The 19,434-nt window shown below is 32.0% G+C and overlaps 3 protein-coding genes and 1 long non-coding RNA gene across 8 annotated transcripts; 2 read left to right on the top strand and 2 right to left on the bottom strand.

Annotated features, from left to right (window-relative positions):
- Positions 1–1,569, bottom strand: LOC133029137 (uncharacterized). Its single transcript, XM_061101615.1, has 2 exons — positions 865–1,569; positions 1–757 (listed from the first exon to the last, which is right to left on the bottom strand). The coding sequence occupies exons 1-2, from the start codon at positions 1,490–1,492 to the stop codon at positions 729–731; spliced, it is 657 nt and encodes a 218-aa protein (XP_060957598.1). The 5' UTR covers positions 1,493–1,569; the 3' UTR covers positions 1–728.
- A 10,115-nt stretch (positions 1,570–11,684) lies between these two features.
- Positions 11,685–14,698, top strand: LOC115721786 (uncharacterized). 5 transcript variants are annotated; one of them, XR_009685028.1, is made up of 3 exons: positions 11,685–12,008; positions 12,306–12,418; positions 12,591–12,945. It is a non-coding gene; the product is annotated as an uncharacterized LOC115721786 (long non-coding RNA). The 5 variants fall into 5 exon arrangements; XR_009685029.1 differs by having other exon boundaries at positions 11,687–12,002; XR_009685027.1 differs by lacking the exon at positions 11,685–12,008 and adding an exon at positions 13,105–14,698 and having other exon boundaries at positions 12,083–12,418; positions 12,591–12,668.
- Positions 14,699–17,003: 2,305 nt separating this feature from the next.
- On the bottom strand, positions 17,004–17,315 carry LOC133032498 (uncharacterized). The gene has a single exon (XM_061106476.1). The coding sequence runs from the start codon at positions 17,313–17,315 to the stop codon at positions 17,004–17,006; it is 312 nt and encodes a 103-aa protein (XP_060962459.1).
- Positions 17,316–18,049: 734 nt separating this feature from the next.
- Positions 18,050–19,219, top strand: LOC115704048 (uncharacterized). The gene has a single exon (XM_030631270.2). It carries the CDS (start codon positions 18,050–18,052, stop codon positions 19,217–19,219), a length of 1,170 nt encoding a protein of 389 aa, XP_030487130.2.
- The last annotated feature ends 215 nt before the right edge of the window (positions 19,220–19,434 follow it).

The raw sequence follows: 19,434 nt of genomic DNA, 5'->3' as shown, positions 1-19,434 counted from the left end.
TCTCCTCCACGATCAGAATGAACAACTTTGATGACTCTTCCTAATTGTTTCTCAACCTCATTTCGAAAAATTTTGAGTTTATCAAGGGCGTCAGATTTTTCTTTAATTAAATAGGTGAATCCATAACGAGAAAAATCATCGATAAAAGTGATAAAATACTTATTTCTGCACAACGTGGTGGAATAAGGACCACTGATGTCCGTGTGGATAATTTTCAATAAAGATTGACTGCGGTTTGCAGTCTTCTTTCTTGTTTTAGTCAATTTTCCACGAGTACAATCAACACAAGTATCCCAATCAGAAGCATCAAGAGGAGGAAGTATTTCAGATTTAATTAAACGATCAACCCTTTCTCTGGAAATATGACCCAATCTTTTGTGCCATAACAATAAGGATGTTTCCTTAATATGAGGTCTTTTACCCACAGTATTCACAACATTAAAAGAGGAATCTAAAGGAGCCAATGACAACTTGTAAAGACCATCAGAATAAAAGCAATTTCCAATAATTCGAGAGTCAAGCATAATGTCAACATTATCATTTGCAAATGAAAAGAATATCCTTGTTTAACCAAAAGCGGAAGCGAAACTAAATTTCTTTTAAAAGTAGGAACATAAAAAGTATTGTTCAGAATAATCTTATCACGAGACTGTAATTCAAGAATAAATGTTCCAACATAGATAACGTCAACTCCAACATCATTGCCCACTTTAAGCTTGGACTCCCTCTCACTTGGCTTCCTGAGATCCCTTAGCCCCTGTAAGGAAGCAGAAACGTGAACAGTAGCACCACTGTCTAACCACCAAGAATCAATAGGAACATCAACTAGATTAGATTCAAAACAAACACATGCCAATGGATTACCTGATTGTGCTTGCTTCTTTTCTAACCAAGTCTTAAATTTGTGACAGTCTGTTCTCCGATGCCCCAATTTTTCACAAAAGTAACACTTCACATTAGAGTATTTGGACTTTTCATTGTTATTCTTCTGTTTATTCTTATGCTCCTTACCATTACCATTATGTTTAGTAGCACCATCATTTTTATTCTTGAATTTTCCTTTTCCTTTGTTGGGCTTGAGGTGAGAAACATAGTTAGCAGATTCATTCTTCTCCCTTTTAAGCTTGCTTTCTTCAGCTACACATTGAGAAATTAGGTCGCTGATAGTCCATGTTTGATTGTAAGTGTTGTAGGCTGTCTTGATAAGGCTGAAAGAGGCAGGAAGAGCATGAAGAGCTCGATGAATAATGAAAGAGTCAGGAAGAGGAATATTATGATCTTTTAACTTGGACTGAACATTCACCAATTTCAGAATAAAATCTCGCACTCCTTTTAATTCATCATACTTAATGGTTGTCATTTCATCCATAAGATGTCCAGCTTCAGCGTTTTCACCAGTGTCGTATAATTTTTCTACAGCATTGAAAAACTCTTTGGCATTTGTAGTGTCTGGCAAACCACTCAATAGATGTTCAGGAATGGATCTTTTCATAGTAAGAAGACTAAGTCGACTTGACTTTTCCCATTGTGCGTGATGAGTTCTCTCGGCAGCTGTACTGGAATCAGTAAGATCAGCAGGTTTTTCTTCTCGTAGGCACAAGTCCAAATCCATTATGCCTAATGTAAATTCCACATCTCGTTTCCATGTCTTGTAGTTGGAAGCATTCAAAATATGGATGGAAGCATTATTGTTGTTCACAGAAAAGGAGACTGAAAAATTCAAAAAATAAAACTTGAATAAGCAATATGAGCAATGTATTAGAAAATATTGTAGAATCAACTGGTCATTATAAACTCCCCTTTGGGGTGAGAATGTAACACACACATGATCTACCTTCATGAAGTTAACAACAAAGAAAAAATACATATCATTTAAGAATTTTATTACCTTTGGGCAAATAAATTTCTTAAAAATATGTATTAATTCAAGCAAAAAATAATAATAAATTTATATATTTAAATTATTACCTTTGGGCAAATAATTAAAATATATACATTTAATATTAACTCACTTCATGGAATGTGAACTAATATATGTAAATACTACCTTTGGGCAAGTAATTACACATATAGTCAACCAAAAATATAATATTGTCTTCAACATGTGAAATTTGGTGATATAACAATCATTGAAAATTAATAATTTTCAACCAAATTTCCAAAAGAGATATATAATTGCTTTTATTATATTGATAATAAAAAAAAATAAAGTGTCCACCATAACACATTATTTTTATATCAAATAATCAAGTTTTATAACTTTAGAACAACAATTAATGGGAAAATGTAAAATAAAGAATATTGGTGGAGATTACATAGTCAAGACAAATTAAATAAGAGAGTGACTATGTTTTATGGAACGAGAAGAAACTCAAAAAATTTTCTATGATTGACAAATTTCGAAAAATTATCAAAAAATATTTTTAATAATTTTTTAACTACATAATTATCATTAAAATAATAATAATTATTAAACGGAGTCAAAAAATTAATTAAAAATCATAGAAAAATCAGAAATTAAATTCTAATAACGCTGAAAAAAAAAATCGTCGAAAACGGACCTCCCAGCCGGCCCCACGCGCCCCCACGCGCCGCCTGCGCGAGTGGGCTTCGCGGCTGGGACCTTCATCTTCCTCCAGCCGGTCCTGCAATACGGGTCACGTGACCCGGTTCGGCCCAGTCGGGTCTGGCGGTGTTTTCCGGCCAAAAACTCGATGAAAACACCGGAATTTGGATGGGTTTTGCTCGGGATTGAATTTCTAATCAATCTAGGCTACTAATTTCGGGTATTAATTGCTAAAAAACAATAGATCTAAAGAAAAGCTATCCAAAAATAAATAACATAAAAAAAATTGATTTGGAATATCGATCTTAATCAAAATACAAAATTAATCATTTAAGAACATTCATAAATAATTAATAATGAGATATCTATAATCAATTTTAGATTAAAAACGATAAAATCAAAATACACAATTATAATTTCACATTATAATCATATAAACCCTAAAACTTTAAAATTAAAATTCTCTTAATATAGACTATGAATTCAAACATATAATATATGAATTGAAAGAGAATTTAACGATCAATAAAATCCCTAAAGTTTTAAGATTTATAAACAAAAAATTACACATAAAATAATAACGAAATTAATATGAAATTATGGATAATTAATATATACAAATTAATTATACTAATTATAGGTTCTAAATCATATACAATAGGCAATCTGATACCACATGTTATATAAATTAACAATTAACCCAAGATCTATTTGTATATAACATAGAACACAATAATAAGATATAATAATTAGGTATGTGTACCTGATTGATCCATAGCAATTATCTCTGATTGATCCACAGCAGTTACTCCAATTCGATAGTGCAATACTATCAACTAAGTCTTCCTCCCTAGATCTCTAAATCAGAAGCAGTTTATTTTCTCTGATTATCAAAAGGTATACAATTGTGATGAGACAATATGTATTTATAGAGTTAGGGAGGGGACTTAGCTACAAAACCCTAGTTGGGCTGGGCCTGCTCATCAAAGGCTTCAGTCAACTAGAAAAGCCCACACTTCTGCTTCACCTAGACTTTACTCACAGATGCTAAGCCCATTAACAATTGATCACCAACAACATGGGCTAACACAGCAAAGAACTATCCAATCAACCCAAGTTTTAATAAAACCAATAAAATTTAATGTAAGCCCAAATAAAAGTCTAACATCTATTTGATACATATATTGTCCTTTTTTTTTTGTGGTTTCCACTAATCAATTTAAACAAATTTTTATCATTCTTTTCCTATTTGGAATTTACTGATTAGTTTGGAATCAAAGTCTTCTTATTTGAAACTAATGGCACGTTTATTATACAGTATTCAGAATCAGAATAAATTAATGGAGAAATATAACGGAATAAATGAAGAATAATCGGAATTAATATTTGTAATATGTTATTTACTAATTTTTTTTGAAAATAGAATAATAGTGATTTATCTTGTTTACTTTATTAGAAAATTTAATCGGAAGGCTATAAATTGACTAAATTACCCTTTTAAGTTAAACTATAGTATATGGTAGTTATTTTATAAAACATGTTTTAAAAGATAAAATTATCATTATATATTTAATATTAAAAAATAAAATAAAAATAAATAAAATTCATTACCCTTAATGACATTCCTTATAAAATTGGTGGGAGAAGTATTCTCTTTCTTTTATCCCTTATTTAATCAAGTTCTTCATTTTCTAATTTTAATAATGCAAGTAAACAAATGTAAGTAAATGATTATCATTCCCATTACTTATTAGTAAACATGCCATAAATGTTTCTTTTTTTATCATGCAGTTATTAGGCGGTTTTTTTTCATTAAGAAATTAAATTTCCTTATTAAAATTAATTTATATCATTTAATTTTTTTTATATTTATTTTTTTATGTTATTCTTTTAGAAATGTGTAGTTTATGTAAATATATTGGGTTTATTTCTGGTATACCGTTAAGTTTTTTGTTAGTATTTTGTAACCATAATTTTTTTTTGGTTCTTGGTATTGTCTTTGTTTGATTTTGCTCTTTGTTGGAAGACTGTTGATTTTCACATACACTCTGATAAAGACTTAGAGTGCATGAATAAAATAAGTTTTTCATATCTTTTCTTCTAATATTATTAACTTTTGGGATTTGTTAGTTTGCTTAAGAGTTTGATTATTTCTTTTTAACATCTTTGTAAGAGCTTTTATTGTCATTTAAACAAATTATGTGAACATGTTGATAGCATCATAGCATTTTTTACTAGGGAGATTAGCAAAATCAAAATATGCCTATTTTCAATTGGTCCTCCTTAAACCAAAGTGAGGTTACATTTCATTACATGCAATGTGAACCGAACATGCCTATTTTTAATTGGTCCTCCTTAAATTAAAGTAAGGTCAGACTTAATAACAAAACATAGTGAATGAATGCATAAATATCTTAAACAAACATAAAGCAAAAAAAAAATACAAACTCCCACTAAATCAAGATATCTTCAAGCAATACTACACCCATATGAGCAGTGTGCCCTTGAAAGACCTTGGGTGGTAATCCTTTTGTGAGTGGATCTGCTATCATGGAGTTTGTCCCAATATGCTCTATAGAATTCTGTCCACTCTGCACTCTTTCTTTTACAATTAAGAACTTTATGTCAATATGCTTTGACTTGGATGAGCTCCTATTGTTATTGGAATACATCACTGCTAATTTATTGTCACAAAATATTTTGAGTGGTCTTTCTGCATTCTCCAAAATATGCAGCCTAGTAACAAAGTTTCTCAGTCATATTCCCTAATTTAATGCCTTATAACACGCTACGAATTCTGCTACCATAGTGGAAGAAGCTATAAGTGTTTGTTTGACACTTTTCCAAGATATAGCTTCTCCAGCTAGTAGAAAAATGTAGCATGATGTAGACCTTCTGCTATCTGGGCATCCAGCAAAATTAGAATCAGAATACCCTACGACCTCCATATGATATGACTTCTTATATGTGAGCATGTAATCTTTTGTTCTCTTAAGATACCTCATAACCCTTTTGATTGCTATCCAATGGTCCATACTAGGGTTGCTTAAATATCTGTCTAACATCCCAACAATGTATGCAATATCTAGACGCGTACATACTTAAGATACATTAGACTCCCAACAGCTAATGCATAGGGAATCTTTTTCATTTTTTGAATTTTAAGGCTGCTTTTAGGGCATTGACTAAGACTAAATTTGTCTCCTTTAGCAACAGGTATCGCCTGGTCTACAATCTTACATGCCAAACCTTTTGAGTAATTTATCGATATAGCTCTTTTATGATAATCCAAGAATATCCCGAAAACAATCTCGATATATCTAAATTTCTAAAATAAAAGAGGCATCACCAATATCTTTCATCTCAATTGCTTAGATAAAAATCTTTTGGTTTCATGCAATAAGCCTATATCATTAGTGGCAAGCAATATGTCATCGGCATATAGAACTAGAAATATGTATTTACTCCCACTGAACTTGTGATATGCACAATCATCAATAATATTCATCTTAAAACTAAATGAGATAATTACTTGATGAAACTTGTGATACCATTGACGAGAAGCTTGCTTGAGTCCATAGATGGATTTCTTTAATTTGTAAACCATATTCTTTGGGTCACCAACCAAAAAGTTTTCTGGTTGCTCCATATAAATTGTCTTATCAATGTCGCCATTGAGAAACATTGTTTTAACATCCATCTGATGTAAATAAGGGTCAAAGTGAGTAACAAGCGCCAATATTATCCTAAAAGAGTTTTTCAATGAAACCGGAGAGAAAGTCTTTGTATAATCAATACCTTATTTCTGAGTATAGCCTTTTTCTACAAGACGTGCTTTAAATCTCACAACATTATCATATTCATCCTTCTTGGTTTTAGATATCCATTTACAACCAATTAGTTTTACACCTTCTGGTAATGGGACAACTTCCCAAAACTTATATTGTCTTGCTAGACTTATTCTCTTCATTCATGGCATCATTCCACTTTTGGGAAATAGAACTTTTTATGGCCTGATGCAAGTTGATTGGATCATCTTCCATCATTCCAATTTCATTCTCATGTTCTTGAAGAAATACAAAATAGTAATCTGAAATAACATTTCTTCTTTCTCTTGTGGACCTCCTTAATGGCTCTTGTTCTTGAGGGTGTTGAATTTGTTCTTCTGGAACAATAACCTCATCTTGATTTGGGAGTTGTTCAACATTGTCTTGTTGAGGTTCTAGCTTCATTTCTTGATCAATGATAGGTGTGGAAGCCTGAACATTGTCTAAAATGATAGTGGGAACTGAGTTTGAATTCAATTACTCCTCGAAAGCAATGTCTCTAACCTTATTTCCCCCCAAATTTAACATCCTCAAAAAATGTTGCAGTTCCCGTCTCAAAAATATTTCTAACAGTGGGATCATAAAACTTATAGCCCCTAAATCGTTCAGGATAACCAATAAAGTAGTTGCTAACTGTTTTGGAGTCCAATTTATTTTCATGTGGCCTATAAGGCCTTGCCTCAGCTAGACATCCCCAAATGTGGAAAGGCTTTAGACTAGGCTTTCAACCTATCCAAAGCTCATAAGGTGTCTTTGCAACTGCTTTAGTTGGTACTCTATTCAGAATGTAAGTTGCTGTCTTTAATGCTTCTCCCCAGAGGGACTCAGGTAAGGAAGAATGAGCGATCATGCGCCTTACCATATCCTTAAGAGTCCTATTTCATCTCTCAGCAACACCATTCATGCTAGGTGATCCTAACATGGTGTGTTGTGGGACAATACCACATTCCTCTAGGACTTTAGGAAATGGTCATGGACGTTGTTCACCTGAGCCATCATATCTATCGTAGTACTCACCACCACAATCAGATTTGACATTCTTAATCCTTTTGTTGAGTTGATTCTCAACTTCAGCTTTGTAAGCTTTGAACACGTCCACAGACTGCGATTTTTCATGAATGAGATATAGGTACCCATAACATGAGTAATCGTCTATGAATGATATAAAATATTATTGACCATTCCAAGATGCCGTAAGGAATGGCCCATAAATATATGTATGCATTAATTCTAAGACTTCTGAAGCTCTATTGGTACCTAATCTCTTAGTTTTGGTCTGTTTTCCCTTTATACAATCTACATAGACATTGAACTTTGTGAAGTCAAGAGACTTTAAAATGTCATCAAACACAAGATGCTCAATTCTATCTCTTGAGATATGACCTAAGCGTTTGTGCCATAATGACGCTGCATTTTTTATTTAATTTGCTTTTAGTACCTCGTGATTCCACATGCAAAGTTTCATTATAGGTTCAATTATTTCTATCAAATAAAGATTGTCATATGCATTCAAATAACAAGTTCCAATAACATTTGAATTTAAAGACAAAATAAACTAATTGTTTTCAAATGAACAACAATATCCAAATTTGTCCAACAAGGAAATAGAAACTAAATTTCATCTAAAAGACGGCACAACAAAAGTGTCTTTCAAATCCAAATAAAAATCAGTTCCTAATAACAATCTAAAATGCCCAATTGCTTCCACTTCTACCGATTATCCATCGCCCACAAAGATGTGTCTTTCACCATCACTTGGCTTTCGGTAACTCAGGCAACCCTGCATAGAAACACTTATGTGAGTAGTAGCACTAGATTCTATCCACAGTGTTTCTAGGTAGTGAAACTAAATTAATCTCAAAATAGACCAAAGCAAGATTAATACTTTTCTTTACACGCCATGCGTGATATTTGGCACAATCTTTCTTCACATGTCCAAGTTGGTTACAAAAGAAATAACTCTTAGAATCCTGCTGTTGTTTCTTTTGAACTGGACCCTTAGCAGCTTCATTCTCAAATTTCCTTTTCTTGCCCTTATCCTTAGGGGTGGTGGCCAAGTGGGCACTTTCAGTTTTGTCATTTTTCAACCTTTCTTCCTCTTGCACACAATGGGAAATAAACTCGTTGAGAGTCCATTTCTCCTTTTGACAGTTGTAACTAATTTTAAATTTGTTAAACTGTGGAGGAAGCGTTAACAAAACCATGAGTACAAGTACATCATCCGAAAGTTCAATCTTAAGTGTCCTTAATCTTGAGACAATATGCTACATTTCCATAATGTACTCACTTATATTTCCTTGACCCCTTATACTTCATGTACATTAAAGAACCAAAAAGTGTTGTCACTTCAACCTTATTATTTTTAGCAAAACGTTCCTCAATTTGTTAAAGGAAATTCTTGGCCATAGTGACCCCTTCGGATTCTGTGCCCCAAAAGGCTTCTGAAATGTTGTGTTTCATAATCATTAGACTCATGCGATTTGAACGATCCCAACTCTCAAATTCCCTTTTATCATCATGGGAACTTTCCTTAGTGAGAGGTGCAAGTTGTTCATTTCTCAGTGCATGGTCTAAATCCATACATCCCATAAATATAAGTAAGTCTCTTTTTCAATCCTTGAAATTGGTCCCATTAAGCATATGAATAGAATTAATATTAGCAGACATTGAGGCACTAGAAGATGAACTAGCTGAATATAAAACAAATAAAACAAGCTCACATCAATATGCTTAATTAAACAATAAATTCAAAAATTGATTAATCCCATCTGAAGATACTAAACACACATTAATATCAAGTCTTTGGACAATAATATTAACTATAAGCAGTACTCTTGGTGTAGCAATCAAATATTGACAATAAAACTGTGCCAAACAATAGGTCAATCTTTGGACTAACGTATTGCTCACACAAAATATCTTATAATTGTCACACATTTATTGCTACATGATATGTTTAAAATTTAGCAAAATATTCACTTATCTTTGGGTTAGTCAACATATGCATCAATTACAAACACACAATCATCCTAATATTTAAAAGATCACTTTAGTGACATATTGTTTCAATTAATTTACTTAAAATATTAGACATAAACCTATACCAAATTTAAATTTTATTGCTTCATACTATTATCTCATTGTAAACAATATATATAATTAATATGTATCATTTATAATATTTTAAATAATAGTCCAAAGTAAAAGCTCATCATCGTATACATAAATCAATAAAAGAAAAGTTTTAAATATAATAAACAAAAAACTAATGGGTTAGGCCTTTACATTTATGGCACGTTTACTATACAGTAATCAGAATCGGAATAAATTAATGGAGAAATGTAACGGAATAAATGAAAAATAATCAGAATCAATATTTGTAATATGTTGTTTACTAAAATTTTTTAGAAATGGAATAGTTGTGATTTATTTTGTTTACTTTATTAGGAAACGTAATCGGAATGCTTAAATTGACTAAATTGCCCTTTTGAGTTAAAGTATATTATATGGTAGTTATTTAGCAAGACATATTTTAAAGGACAAAATTTTCATTATATATTTAATATTAAAAAATAAAAAAAAAATAATAAAAATCCATTACCCTTAATCGCATTCCTTACAAAATTAGTAAGGGAAGTTCTCCTTTTCTTTTCTCCCTTATTTAATCAACTTCTCCCTTTCCTAATTTTAATAATACAAGTAAACAAATATAAGGGAATGATTACCTTACTATTGATTCCCATTACTTATTAGTAAACATGCCATTAAGGAAAACAGAAAGTTTTAATCAAATTCATCAAATGTCACTCCCGAAACATCAATGACAACAACTACTGAAGCCATTGATCAATAAACAAAACTTTATGGGATGTAATATGAATCATTACTGAGGCCGAACCAAAACTATACACCGATCATATATATATATACATACCAAATATATACACAGTAATCATATCTAACAACGTATATATAATTTGATATATGCGATTGAATCTAAAGCCAAAAAAAAAATTATAGTGGCTGAATTATTCAAACAAAAATTAAAACCTTAATTATTAAAATTCTTAAATTTCATGAATAAAACCATCAAATCTGTAACTTGTTAAGACTTATAAAACACTCAAAAAAAAAAATATATATACATATATATATATATATCACAAATTTAAACATATTCTTAAAAGTGTTTTAATATAGAAAATCTTAAATCATAAATCTATAGAACTTTTATTAAATTAAAGAAAAAGAAGATGATGATAATAAGATGAGCGGAAGTATTAACATGAAGTCATTGTTAGAGATTGCATAGAAAGTTATGATCCTCCAAGAATACACTATCTTTCTAAAGTATTTTTTCTGATAGGGAAGGAAAGAATACAGAAACCTAGTGTTTCTTGGGGACCACTACCCTATTCATAGACTCATCTTAGAATGAGTTTTGAGTATTTATAATTTGGCCCCTCAACAAATTATAAATTAACTTATGGTATCTACACATTATTTCCATAACAATTTAATACCCTTTTGATACTTATAATATAATAATTTTAATCACACTTTATAATAACATATACATTATACATATGTGCCCACAATAGAATTTTTAATTCAACACCTATTACATTCCCTAGGAGATCTTTTTTTGTTACTTGGATCCTTTTTGAATGATTTTATTAGTTATAGGTTATCAAATTTTTTTGAGGTATCTCTAATTCATATTCGTTATATACATAAATTAGCAATGATAAACTAATTTGTATTAAACTCAAATTATTTTCAATAAATCTTCATTGTTAAAAAAATAATACTGTAGTAATAATATGGTATTGGGTTAGGAGTTAAGAAAATAAAATATACTAATAATTTATCAAATGATAAATAATAAAAATAATTAAATAATAAAAAATTAACAAAAATTGTGAAAAATTGAGGGAGAAAAAAATGAAAGAAAATTCATTTGAGATGCCACATCATCTTCTTGAACATTGTTTTGTACACGTGTTCTTTTTTTTTTTTTTTTCTGAATGTATCAGTGCTCCTTACTTACTATTGGATCACTAATTTTTTTTTTTTGAAAATGGTATAATTTGTTAAAGTTTAGTATTTCACTAAGCCATTGATCAATAAGAATGCAGATTTATATAATATATTTTGGGAAATTTACATAATATACTTATTTTTGCTATTTTTTTACATATATACTGTAAGGCGATAATATTTACATTTTTACTATTTTATACGGCAGGCTTTTTTTTTTTTTTTGACAGTATGTAGCAGCTTTTTTTTAAACCTTTATATATATATTTTATAGTGACAAAAGCTGTCACTTTTAATTGAGTTTCATTTTACTTTTTGATGAAAGTGAGTCACACTCCATGAAAGTGACAACACACCAACTCTTATCACACCTATTATTATATGAGCCACTGGTCCATGTCGTCTCTACTCATCACATTCACAACCACAAATAAATTAAACTTTCAGACCAAATATTTTATCAAACACCTTTCCTTCTAAACTATTTGCAGAACAAGAACAACATGAAGTACCTGTTCTTTTTAGAAGATGGGTGGACTCATATGATGAACATGAAGATAAGGTGTCATGTAATAGTAATTGCTCTTCTTCTGTTCTTCTTCTTCATGGGTCTCTTTCTTTTGTTTTTTGTTTTTTTTTTTTTTTTTTTTCAAAATCCATACTCTTATTATATTTTTTCTCACTATCTTCCTCTTTAAGTTCTCTTACTCTCTCCATTAACATATAAATTTTTTATTTTATTTCTTCTTAAGTTCTTCTTCTTCATCTTCTTCTCATTTTTTTACTTTTTCTAATTTTTAGTCACACTTTTGGGAGGAAATAAAAGAGTGGTTTTTTTATTTGATTTTCTAGATCTGTTCTTGTAAATATAGGTTCTGGTACTTCAAAGAACACTAAATCAAAAATACCCTCAATCTGTGTTGGAGAACTCCAACTCTGATTTTGAGTTTGAGCCAAAGTTCCAAAGTCTCCCAAATCTGATAAGGTTTTTTTCTATTGATCTTGTGTTGTTTTAAGGGTTTTTTCAAGTTGATTATATTTCCTATTTCTTTTTTTTTTTACATGTTTTTTTTTTTTTGTTAGTCCCATTCTATAGTTTTCTGTTTTTTTGACTCTGTGTCTTGTTGTTGTTTTGGTTTTATTTTGTTAACTCTTAGGGAAAGGGTAAACACCAAGTGAAGATTGTTCAATCAACTGATTTGTTTGAAGACATAATTAGGAAAAGAATTGTCGAGGTGTGTCATTTCATTATTTTAGTTTTAATGTTTTTTTATGCTTGTTTTTTATGTTCTTTATTTTTTTTTTTTGTGTTGTTTTAGTTTTGTTTTAGTAGTGTTTTCTTATGTTTTTTTATAGGATTGGGAATCCAAGTACACCCGATCGGAATACTACCATTCAGAAGTTTTTTTATGCTTGTTTTTTATTTTTTTTGTGTTGTTTTAGTACTGTTTTCTTATGTTTTTTTTTATAGGATTGTCACATTCTCTTGAAATAATTATGTTCTTTTTCCCATTGTCCATTGCTCTTTATGAGAACTGGTATAGATTCCATGTCCTGTCATTTTTTATAATATTTCATTTATGTGACCTTTTTTTCATATTAAAACAACAGTAAAATAACACTACAAAACAGTAATTTGTTATTGATTTAGTATTTTTTTCTCTTTGCCAGATTTTATAGTTTTTTCCTGGTGTTTCTATAATTCTGGTGTTGATTTGTCCATCCCCAACCACGAAGGAGAGGTGCTGTTTGTGTTTTGTTACTGTTTACAGTATAAAAGTAAATATATTGAGCATGGACAGTATAAAAGAAATAAAAATGGGCTTGGACAGTAAAAATGTAAAGTTTGCCGTGTCCCAGTATTTTTGAAAATATTTGGTAGAAAAACAGTATTTTTGTAAGTTTCCCTATATTTTCTAAGCTATGTTGATGTGTGTGGGCTAATAAGCTTGGGGTGAAGGAGTGTGTGGGCTGGGCCTTTTCCATATTCACTTCTTTATTTTTGTTTGTTCTTCTTTTTATTTTCTTTTTCCAGTTCATTGTATTCTTCTTTTGTCATGAAACATATGTAGCATCCTTTTTCCAATCATTATATTATTTTTGTAAATTAAACATCAAGGAGGAAAACTTTAAGCACAATCTAAAAGAAATGATAAGAAAAAATATAGTATAGAAATTAGAAAGAGTATTGCTATATTATATATATTATATGTCTACTCTAGAGTACCATAGATAGAGTTTGATGACTGATAGTACGTAGGGTGAGTTTATTGATGGTCACGCATTAGGTTACTTTATCTTCAAGTACTTTTTTTATTTTATTTTATTTTTTAACTCAATGCTAGCTCGAGTGAGATTTGGTATATATGCATGATATAATGGTTTTAAATATTGTGTTATTTGTTCCCTTAATAAATAGTAATTAAATAGACACACACACACATTACATTTACATGCACAAACAAAATATAATGAGCTAGTTATTTAATGATACTTCATAATAACCAAAACTAGGTTACTTTTATCATATGAATTCAATCATAATTATCATTAGTGACTCTGAGTATATTAATTAGTACGTATAGGTTTATTGTGACCATTAGACGTGGCAGATATGTAAAATTTAAAACTTGAGGTGGTCAAATACTATAAAAAATTGTATTTTTAGTCCTAACAAAACTTATATTAAAAATAAAAAAATTTCAATAATTATAAATTATCATTCTTATATTATAACTAAAAAGTCCATGACTAAATGTATTAGTCACAAAAATCATAATATATTGTGACTAAATATATTTTTAGTTGTAATACTTGTTATGACTAAAACTAAATTAGTAACAATTTGTATCTAAATATTATGTTTTCGTCATAAGTAATTTTTTATTGTGACTAAAAAGTTGTCACTATAAGTATTTTTTTAGTAGTGAAAGGTAACACTTTAACCCTTATTAGAAAACAGAGCTTACAAATGATCCTTTAATTTAAATCACAAAATCATCATATTTAAAATTAATGGAGTAACTCCTATAATATAAAGAACATATTAGTAACTAAATCAGGACCACACATCAATATAAATGAACAATAATATCTTCATAGTTATATATTCACCAAATAGATAGTTTTAATAAGTCATAAAACAACAAAATAATATTAAGCATCCATTATTCATTCTCCCTAACCCGTACACACAACAAATTAAGTCCTCCAGACTATCTATTCAAGTTTAATTACAAAATTAGTTTTCAATAGAAATTTTAATAACTAGAATAAGACTAAACTAATAACGATATTTTTCCTCAACAATACCATTCTTATTCACTAGCATCAAACTGAGTTCTTAGAATAAGAGAAAATAAGGGGTGAGCTTATAAAACCCAATAAAAAAAATAACTAATATTGAATGACCCTTAGTTTAATAAAAATTTCTGCATGGTTGGCTTTTAAAACAAAACATCTCATCATGTACAAACAAATAGAGAGACCATAAATAATCACAAAATTAAGCTTCAAATGCATATCCCACCGTCCACTAAACTCCTAGCTCTCAATACTAATCATAGAAAATGATATCCTAAACAGGGTAGTCGCGAACCACCAAAATACTGGGACTCATATTCAGTTCACTTCTTATACAAATTCTAAGTCTTACACCTACAGGTGAGTGCACATCTGATCTACGTATGATGATGCAGAGACTAGGTCATGAAACAACAACATGCAGAAGACATGATAAATGTGACAGTCAGTAGTCCCGTGATCCGTAAGGGGAAATACCGGGTAAGCTGTGCAATCCCTTATCGCCTGGGGAAGGTCAAGTGGGATGATTCAGAGACTGTGTAGGTATGGGACTACACAGTTGAAGAGAGCTTAAATGGATTGATTGGTACTACCTATATCAACAAGGTGCATCTTGTTTTTTGGTAGCCCATCTCGAAAGAACTCCACAGTTAAGCGTGCTTGGCCTGGAGCAATTTCAAGGATGGGTGACCTCCTGGGAAGTTTTCTCAGGATGCGTGTGAGTGAGGACAAAGCACGCTGAAAACACTCGTGTTTGTCTGTAGGGTCAGTCATCAATCCAGGAAGCAGCCAGAGTGGCGTACTCGTGTATAAGAGCCATTAGTCCGTGGGTGTAAGGGCCCAATGGAGGCTTGAAGCGGGGACGTTACAATAAATATGGCTCTCACCAGTAAAAGTAAATACAAGTATCAAAAATAACAAAAGTACATATTCCCTTTATTTTAGAAAATTCAGCAGCGCATAACGACTGTAATTTGATAAAACTTAAAACTCATAACATGCATAGATAATTGTACAAAAATATATTTGGCACTCAATAATTCTAGAATAGTCTAGAAAAATATGCAGATTAAATTTTTATTTTTTCAAACATTTTATAAATCAATAAAATTAGAACATGTATATGTCAGATGCTATTCATCACAATAAAATCAAGTCCAATAGTCAAGTTGAGTCCTTAACTCTCCCCCAAGTTGTTAAACTTTGTCCAAAAAGACAATCCTAAGCTTTCAAGTCTCGAGCTCTAACTATTTAGTCTAATCCTAGATATCACATTCACCTATGATCATAGAATAGTTAAATGGTTATCATCATTGTATTTTATATTCAAAACTAAGTTCAATGATATATAACATGACTATATTTAAAGTTTGAAGTTTCAAAATCTCACCTAAGTGGTGCATAATAACAATCGGTGGGGGTAGAAATCAGTGTACCGAAAACGTCACCAAAAATAGGAGTGTTATATATCAAAACAACCACCTCGATGAGTAGATCACACCCATGTCAACTATTTTTCAAAAAGATACACAATATCATTGGAAAGTTGTTGGAAAGGGGTGGAGCTACAAAAACATCACCGAATAAGCAGCGAACTGGGTGAAATGGCTTAGTGGAGATTGTTCTTCTCGATGAGTTGAATCTAGTGGTAAAGACGACGCATCAAATAGACACCAAAGGTGGTTGTAAATGCGTTCAAAGTTTGAACCTCAAAACTTTGACTCAAAATCCCGGGATAACGTCAGCGAAAGAGGCAGCACCGCTTACGGGTTAAAATCGTCAATGACTGAAGGCTGTGATGGTGTGGCGCGTGGGGTTAGAAGGTGGCCGGAAAGTGGTCGTCAACGTTCACCGGTGGTGGTGGTTGTGGGTTTCTTTGAAGAGAGAGAGAGAGAGAGAGAGAGAGAGAGAGAGAGAGAGAGAGAGAGAGAGAGAGAGAGAGAGAGAGAGAGAGAGAGAGAGAGAGAGAGAGAGAGAGAGAGAGAGAGAGAGAGAGAGAGAGAGAGAGAGAGAGAGAGAGGTGTTCTCAAGGAAAGAGAAAAAGAAAGAGAATTCTTTTTAGTTAATGTATGGAGTGGGTCCCACCACATATAATATAATTATTATTCTTTTTCTTTCTTTGTTGACGGAGTCTTCACAATCTTTCGCCAAAGAAATTTCGTTTCAAAATTTCAAAGTACAACCTTAGGTTGTAAATTAAGCAAGTAAGGACACTTCATATATATCTCGGACTCTAATTCCCAAGCATCCTCATCTTCTCTATTATTCTACCATACGATCTTCACTACTAGCATCTCTCTGTTCCTTAACACTTTTAACTCTGTCGCCAAGATTCTGATAGATTTTTCTTCATAGCTTACATCTTCTTGAATAGGAATATTCTCATACTCAATCACATGCGATAAATCTGGAGCATACTTTCTTAGCATTGACACTTTGAACACATTATGAACATGTCCCAACTGCACTGGTAAGTTTAATCGATAAGTGATCTCCCCAACCCTTTCTATAACCTCAAAAACTCTAACATACCTCAGGGCTAGCTTACCCTTCACTCCAAATCTCATTACATCGTGCATAGGTGTAACTTTTAAGAGTATATCTAATTGTAACCCTTCCAATCTCCTCTCTCTTCGCTCTGTTCGACTCCCTTGTGAGTTGGTGCCATGGCGAAAACTAGGGCTAAGAATGTGGGGAAGATGAAGGTTTCAGGCAAGAAAACTAAGAGAAAGGGTCCGAATTCATCTGCTGAAGTGAAGAAGACGAAAACGATGGATGAAATACTGGGGGTTGCACCCCTGGAAATCTCAGATGACGATGAGGATAAAGAGCAACTAAAGGATAAGAGCCAGGATCTGTTTCAACCATTATCCCTTGATTCATATTTGCGATTATTGCAGAGGTAGGATGAGATTGTTGCAGACTTTGGATTCTTTCTTGCGGCTAACAAAGAATGTCAAAGTTCAATCTCGAAGGGTGTTACAATTACCCCACCAGTTCTCAGACCAGATTCAGTGAAACGGAGCTTAGACTCTACTTTTGCCAATTCAAAGAAAAAGGATAAAGTCCAGATTACAATGGATGACATTGAAGATGAAATCTCTTACTGGAGCTTAGCTATTGTGTGTTATGTTCTTGGTGCAAATCCACCTCTCTCGGTACTGGATGGATTTGCTAGAAGAATTTGGAAAGGAAAGGTGGACAAAATAGGTATGATTTCATATGGCATTTTCATAATTCGATTTACAAGTATTGCTGAAAGAGATGAGATATTGGCTAAGGATACATTTTCTTTAATAAAAGGCCTATCATTATGAAGGCTTGGGATCCAAATCTCAATCTACAAAAGGAAGATATTAGGATTGTGCCTATTTGGATTCAGCTAGAAGACCTAGAATTGAAGTATTGGGGGCAAAAATCTTTTTTTAAGATAGTGGGGCAGCTAGGAAAACCAATTTTGGAAGATGCAATTACAAAAGAAAGGGATAAGCTGACATATCCTAGAGTGCTAATAGAGGTTTCAATGCAGCAGGATTTCCCTGATTTGATTTACTTTGATAATGAACATGGTAATGAGGTCTCGGTGACAGATAAATATGAATGGAAACCCATTGTTTGCAAGCATTGCCAAGGAATGGGACATACATCGGAGGACTGTAGAAGGAAAGAGGGGAAGAAGCAAGAATGGGTAGTGAAAGATAAGAGTAAAACGAGGGACGTGGGAGCTGAATTGCAGCAGAATCCTCGTGATTTCCAGCCAGTGACAAAAGGTTGGAAACTAAAAAATAAAGAACCAGTCCCTGATACGCAATTGACTAACACTTTTAAAGCTCTTGAGCTGAATGAAGATACTGCAGGAATTGAAGTGCAACAGAGGATGGATCAAGAAGGGTCAAGCAAAGGAGGGGGTGGGGAGAGCCTCCTCTTCTTAATGGATAGAATGCTTAGTTGGAACGTCCGAGGAATCAACAGTCCAAACAAGCACAACGAGGTACGACAATTTATTGCTAAGAATAATGTTGGGCTTATTGGTCTCCTTGAGACGAGAGTTAAGGCTCCAAAGCTTGGAGCCTTATACTTGAGAATGTTTAGTAATTTGTGTTTCACTTCTAACATAGCTTGGCATAAAGAGGGAAGAATAATAGTTGCTTGGAATCCGTTGAGCTTTGAAGTAAATATTATCTCTTGTTCTAGCCAAGCTATGCATCTCTTTGTTGTTTCCACAGATAAAAGGAATCAATGCTTTGTCACTTTTGTCTATGGTTTAAATAATGAGGAGGGAAGACTTAAACTTTGGCAAGAATTGATGCTCTTCAAAATCGATGTACCATGGGTAATTCTTGAGGATTTTAATGACATCCTTGAGAGAGATGAAAGGATAGGGGCTCGGATAAAGTACAATCCTTATTTTAAGGATTTTATTGTTGCTTGTAACCTTGAAGATGTCAAATTTGGTGGTAGTTTTTTTTTTTACTTGGAATAACAAACAAAAAGGTGAGGACAGGATATACTCTAAAATTGATAGAGTAATGGCAAACCAAAGTTGCATGGATTCTTTTCCTAATGCTGAAGCAATCTTTCTTAATGAGGGGTTATTTGATCATACTCCTGCTCTGCTTACGGTTTATCCTTCCATTTCTAGCGGTAGGAAATCGTTTAAGTATTTCAAGATGTGGTCAAGTCACCCCCATTATCAGC

Source organism: Cannabis sativa, chromosome 1, assembly GCF_029168945.1.
Source record: "Cannabis sativa cultivar Pink pepper isolate KNU-18-1 chromosome 1, ASM2916894v1, whole genome shotgun sequence".
Taxonomy (NCBI): Eukaryota; Viridiplantae; Streptophyta; class Magnoliopsida; order Rosales; family Cannabaceae; genus Cannabis; species Cannabis sativa.
The sequence above is the reverse complement of the archived record's forward strand: the minus strand, read 5'-3'. Positions and strand labels throughout refer to the sequence as shown.

Bases quoted from the DNA above. Each gene is read 5' to 3' on its own strand.
- LOC133029137 (XM_061101615.1), bottom strand. From the start codon at position 1,492: ATGAAAAGATCCATTCCTGAACATCTATTGAGTGGTTTGCCAGACACT. The intron at 758-864 runs GTAATCCATTGG...GCTTCCTTACAG, and splicing joins AAAGAAGCAAGCACAATCAG to GGGCTAAGGGATCTCAGGAA.
- LOC133032498 (XM_061106476.1), bottom strand. From the start codon at position 17,315: ATGCACGATGTAATGAGATTTGGAGTGAAGGGTAAGCTAGCCCTGAGG.
- LOC115704048 (XM_030631270.2), top strand. From the start codon at position 18,050: ATGAAGGCTTGGGATCCAAATCTCAATCTACAAAAGGAAGATATTAGG.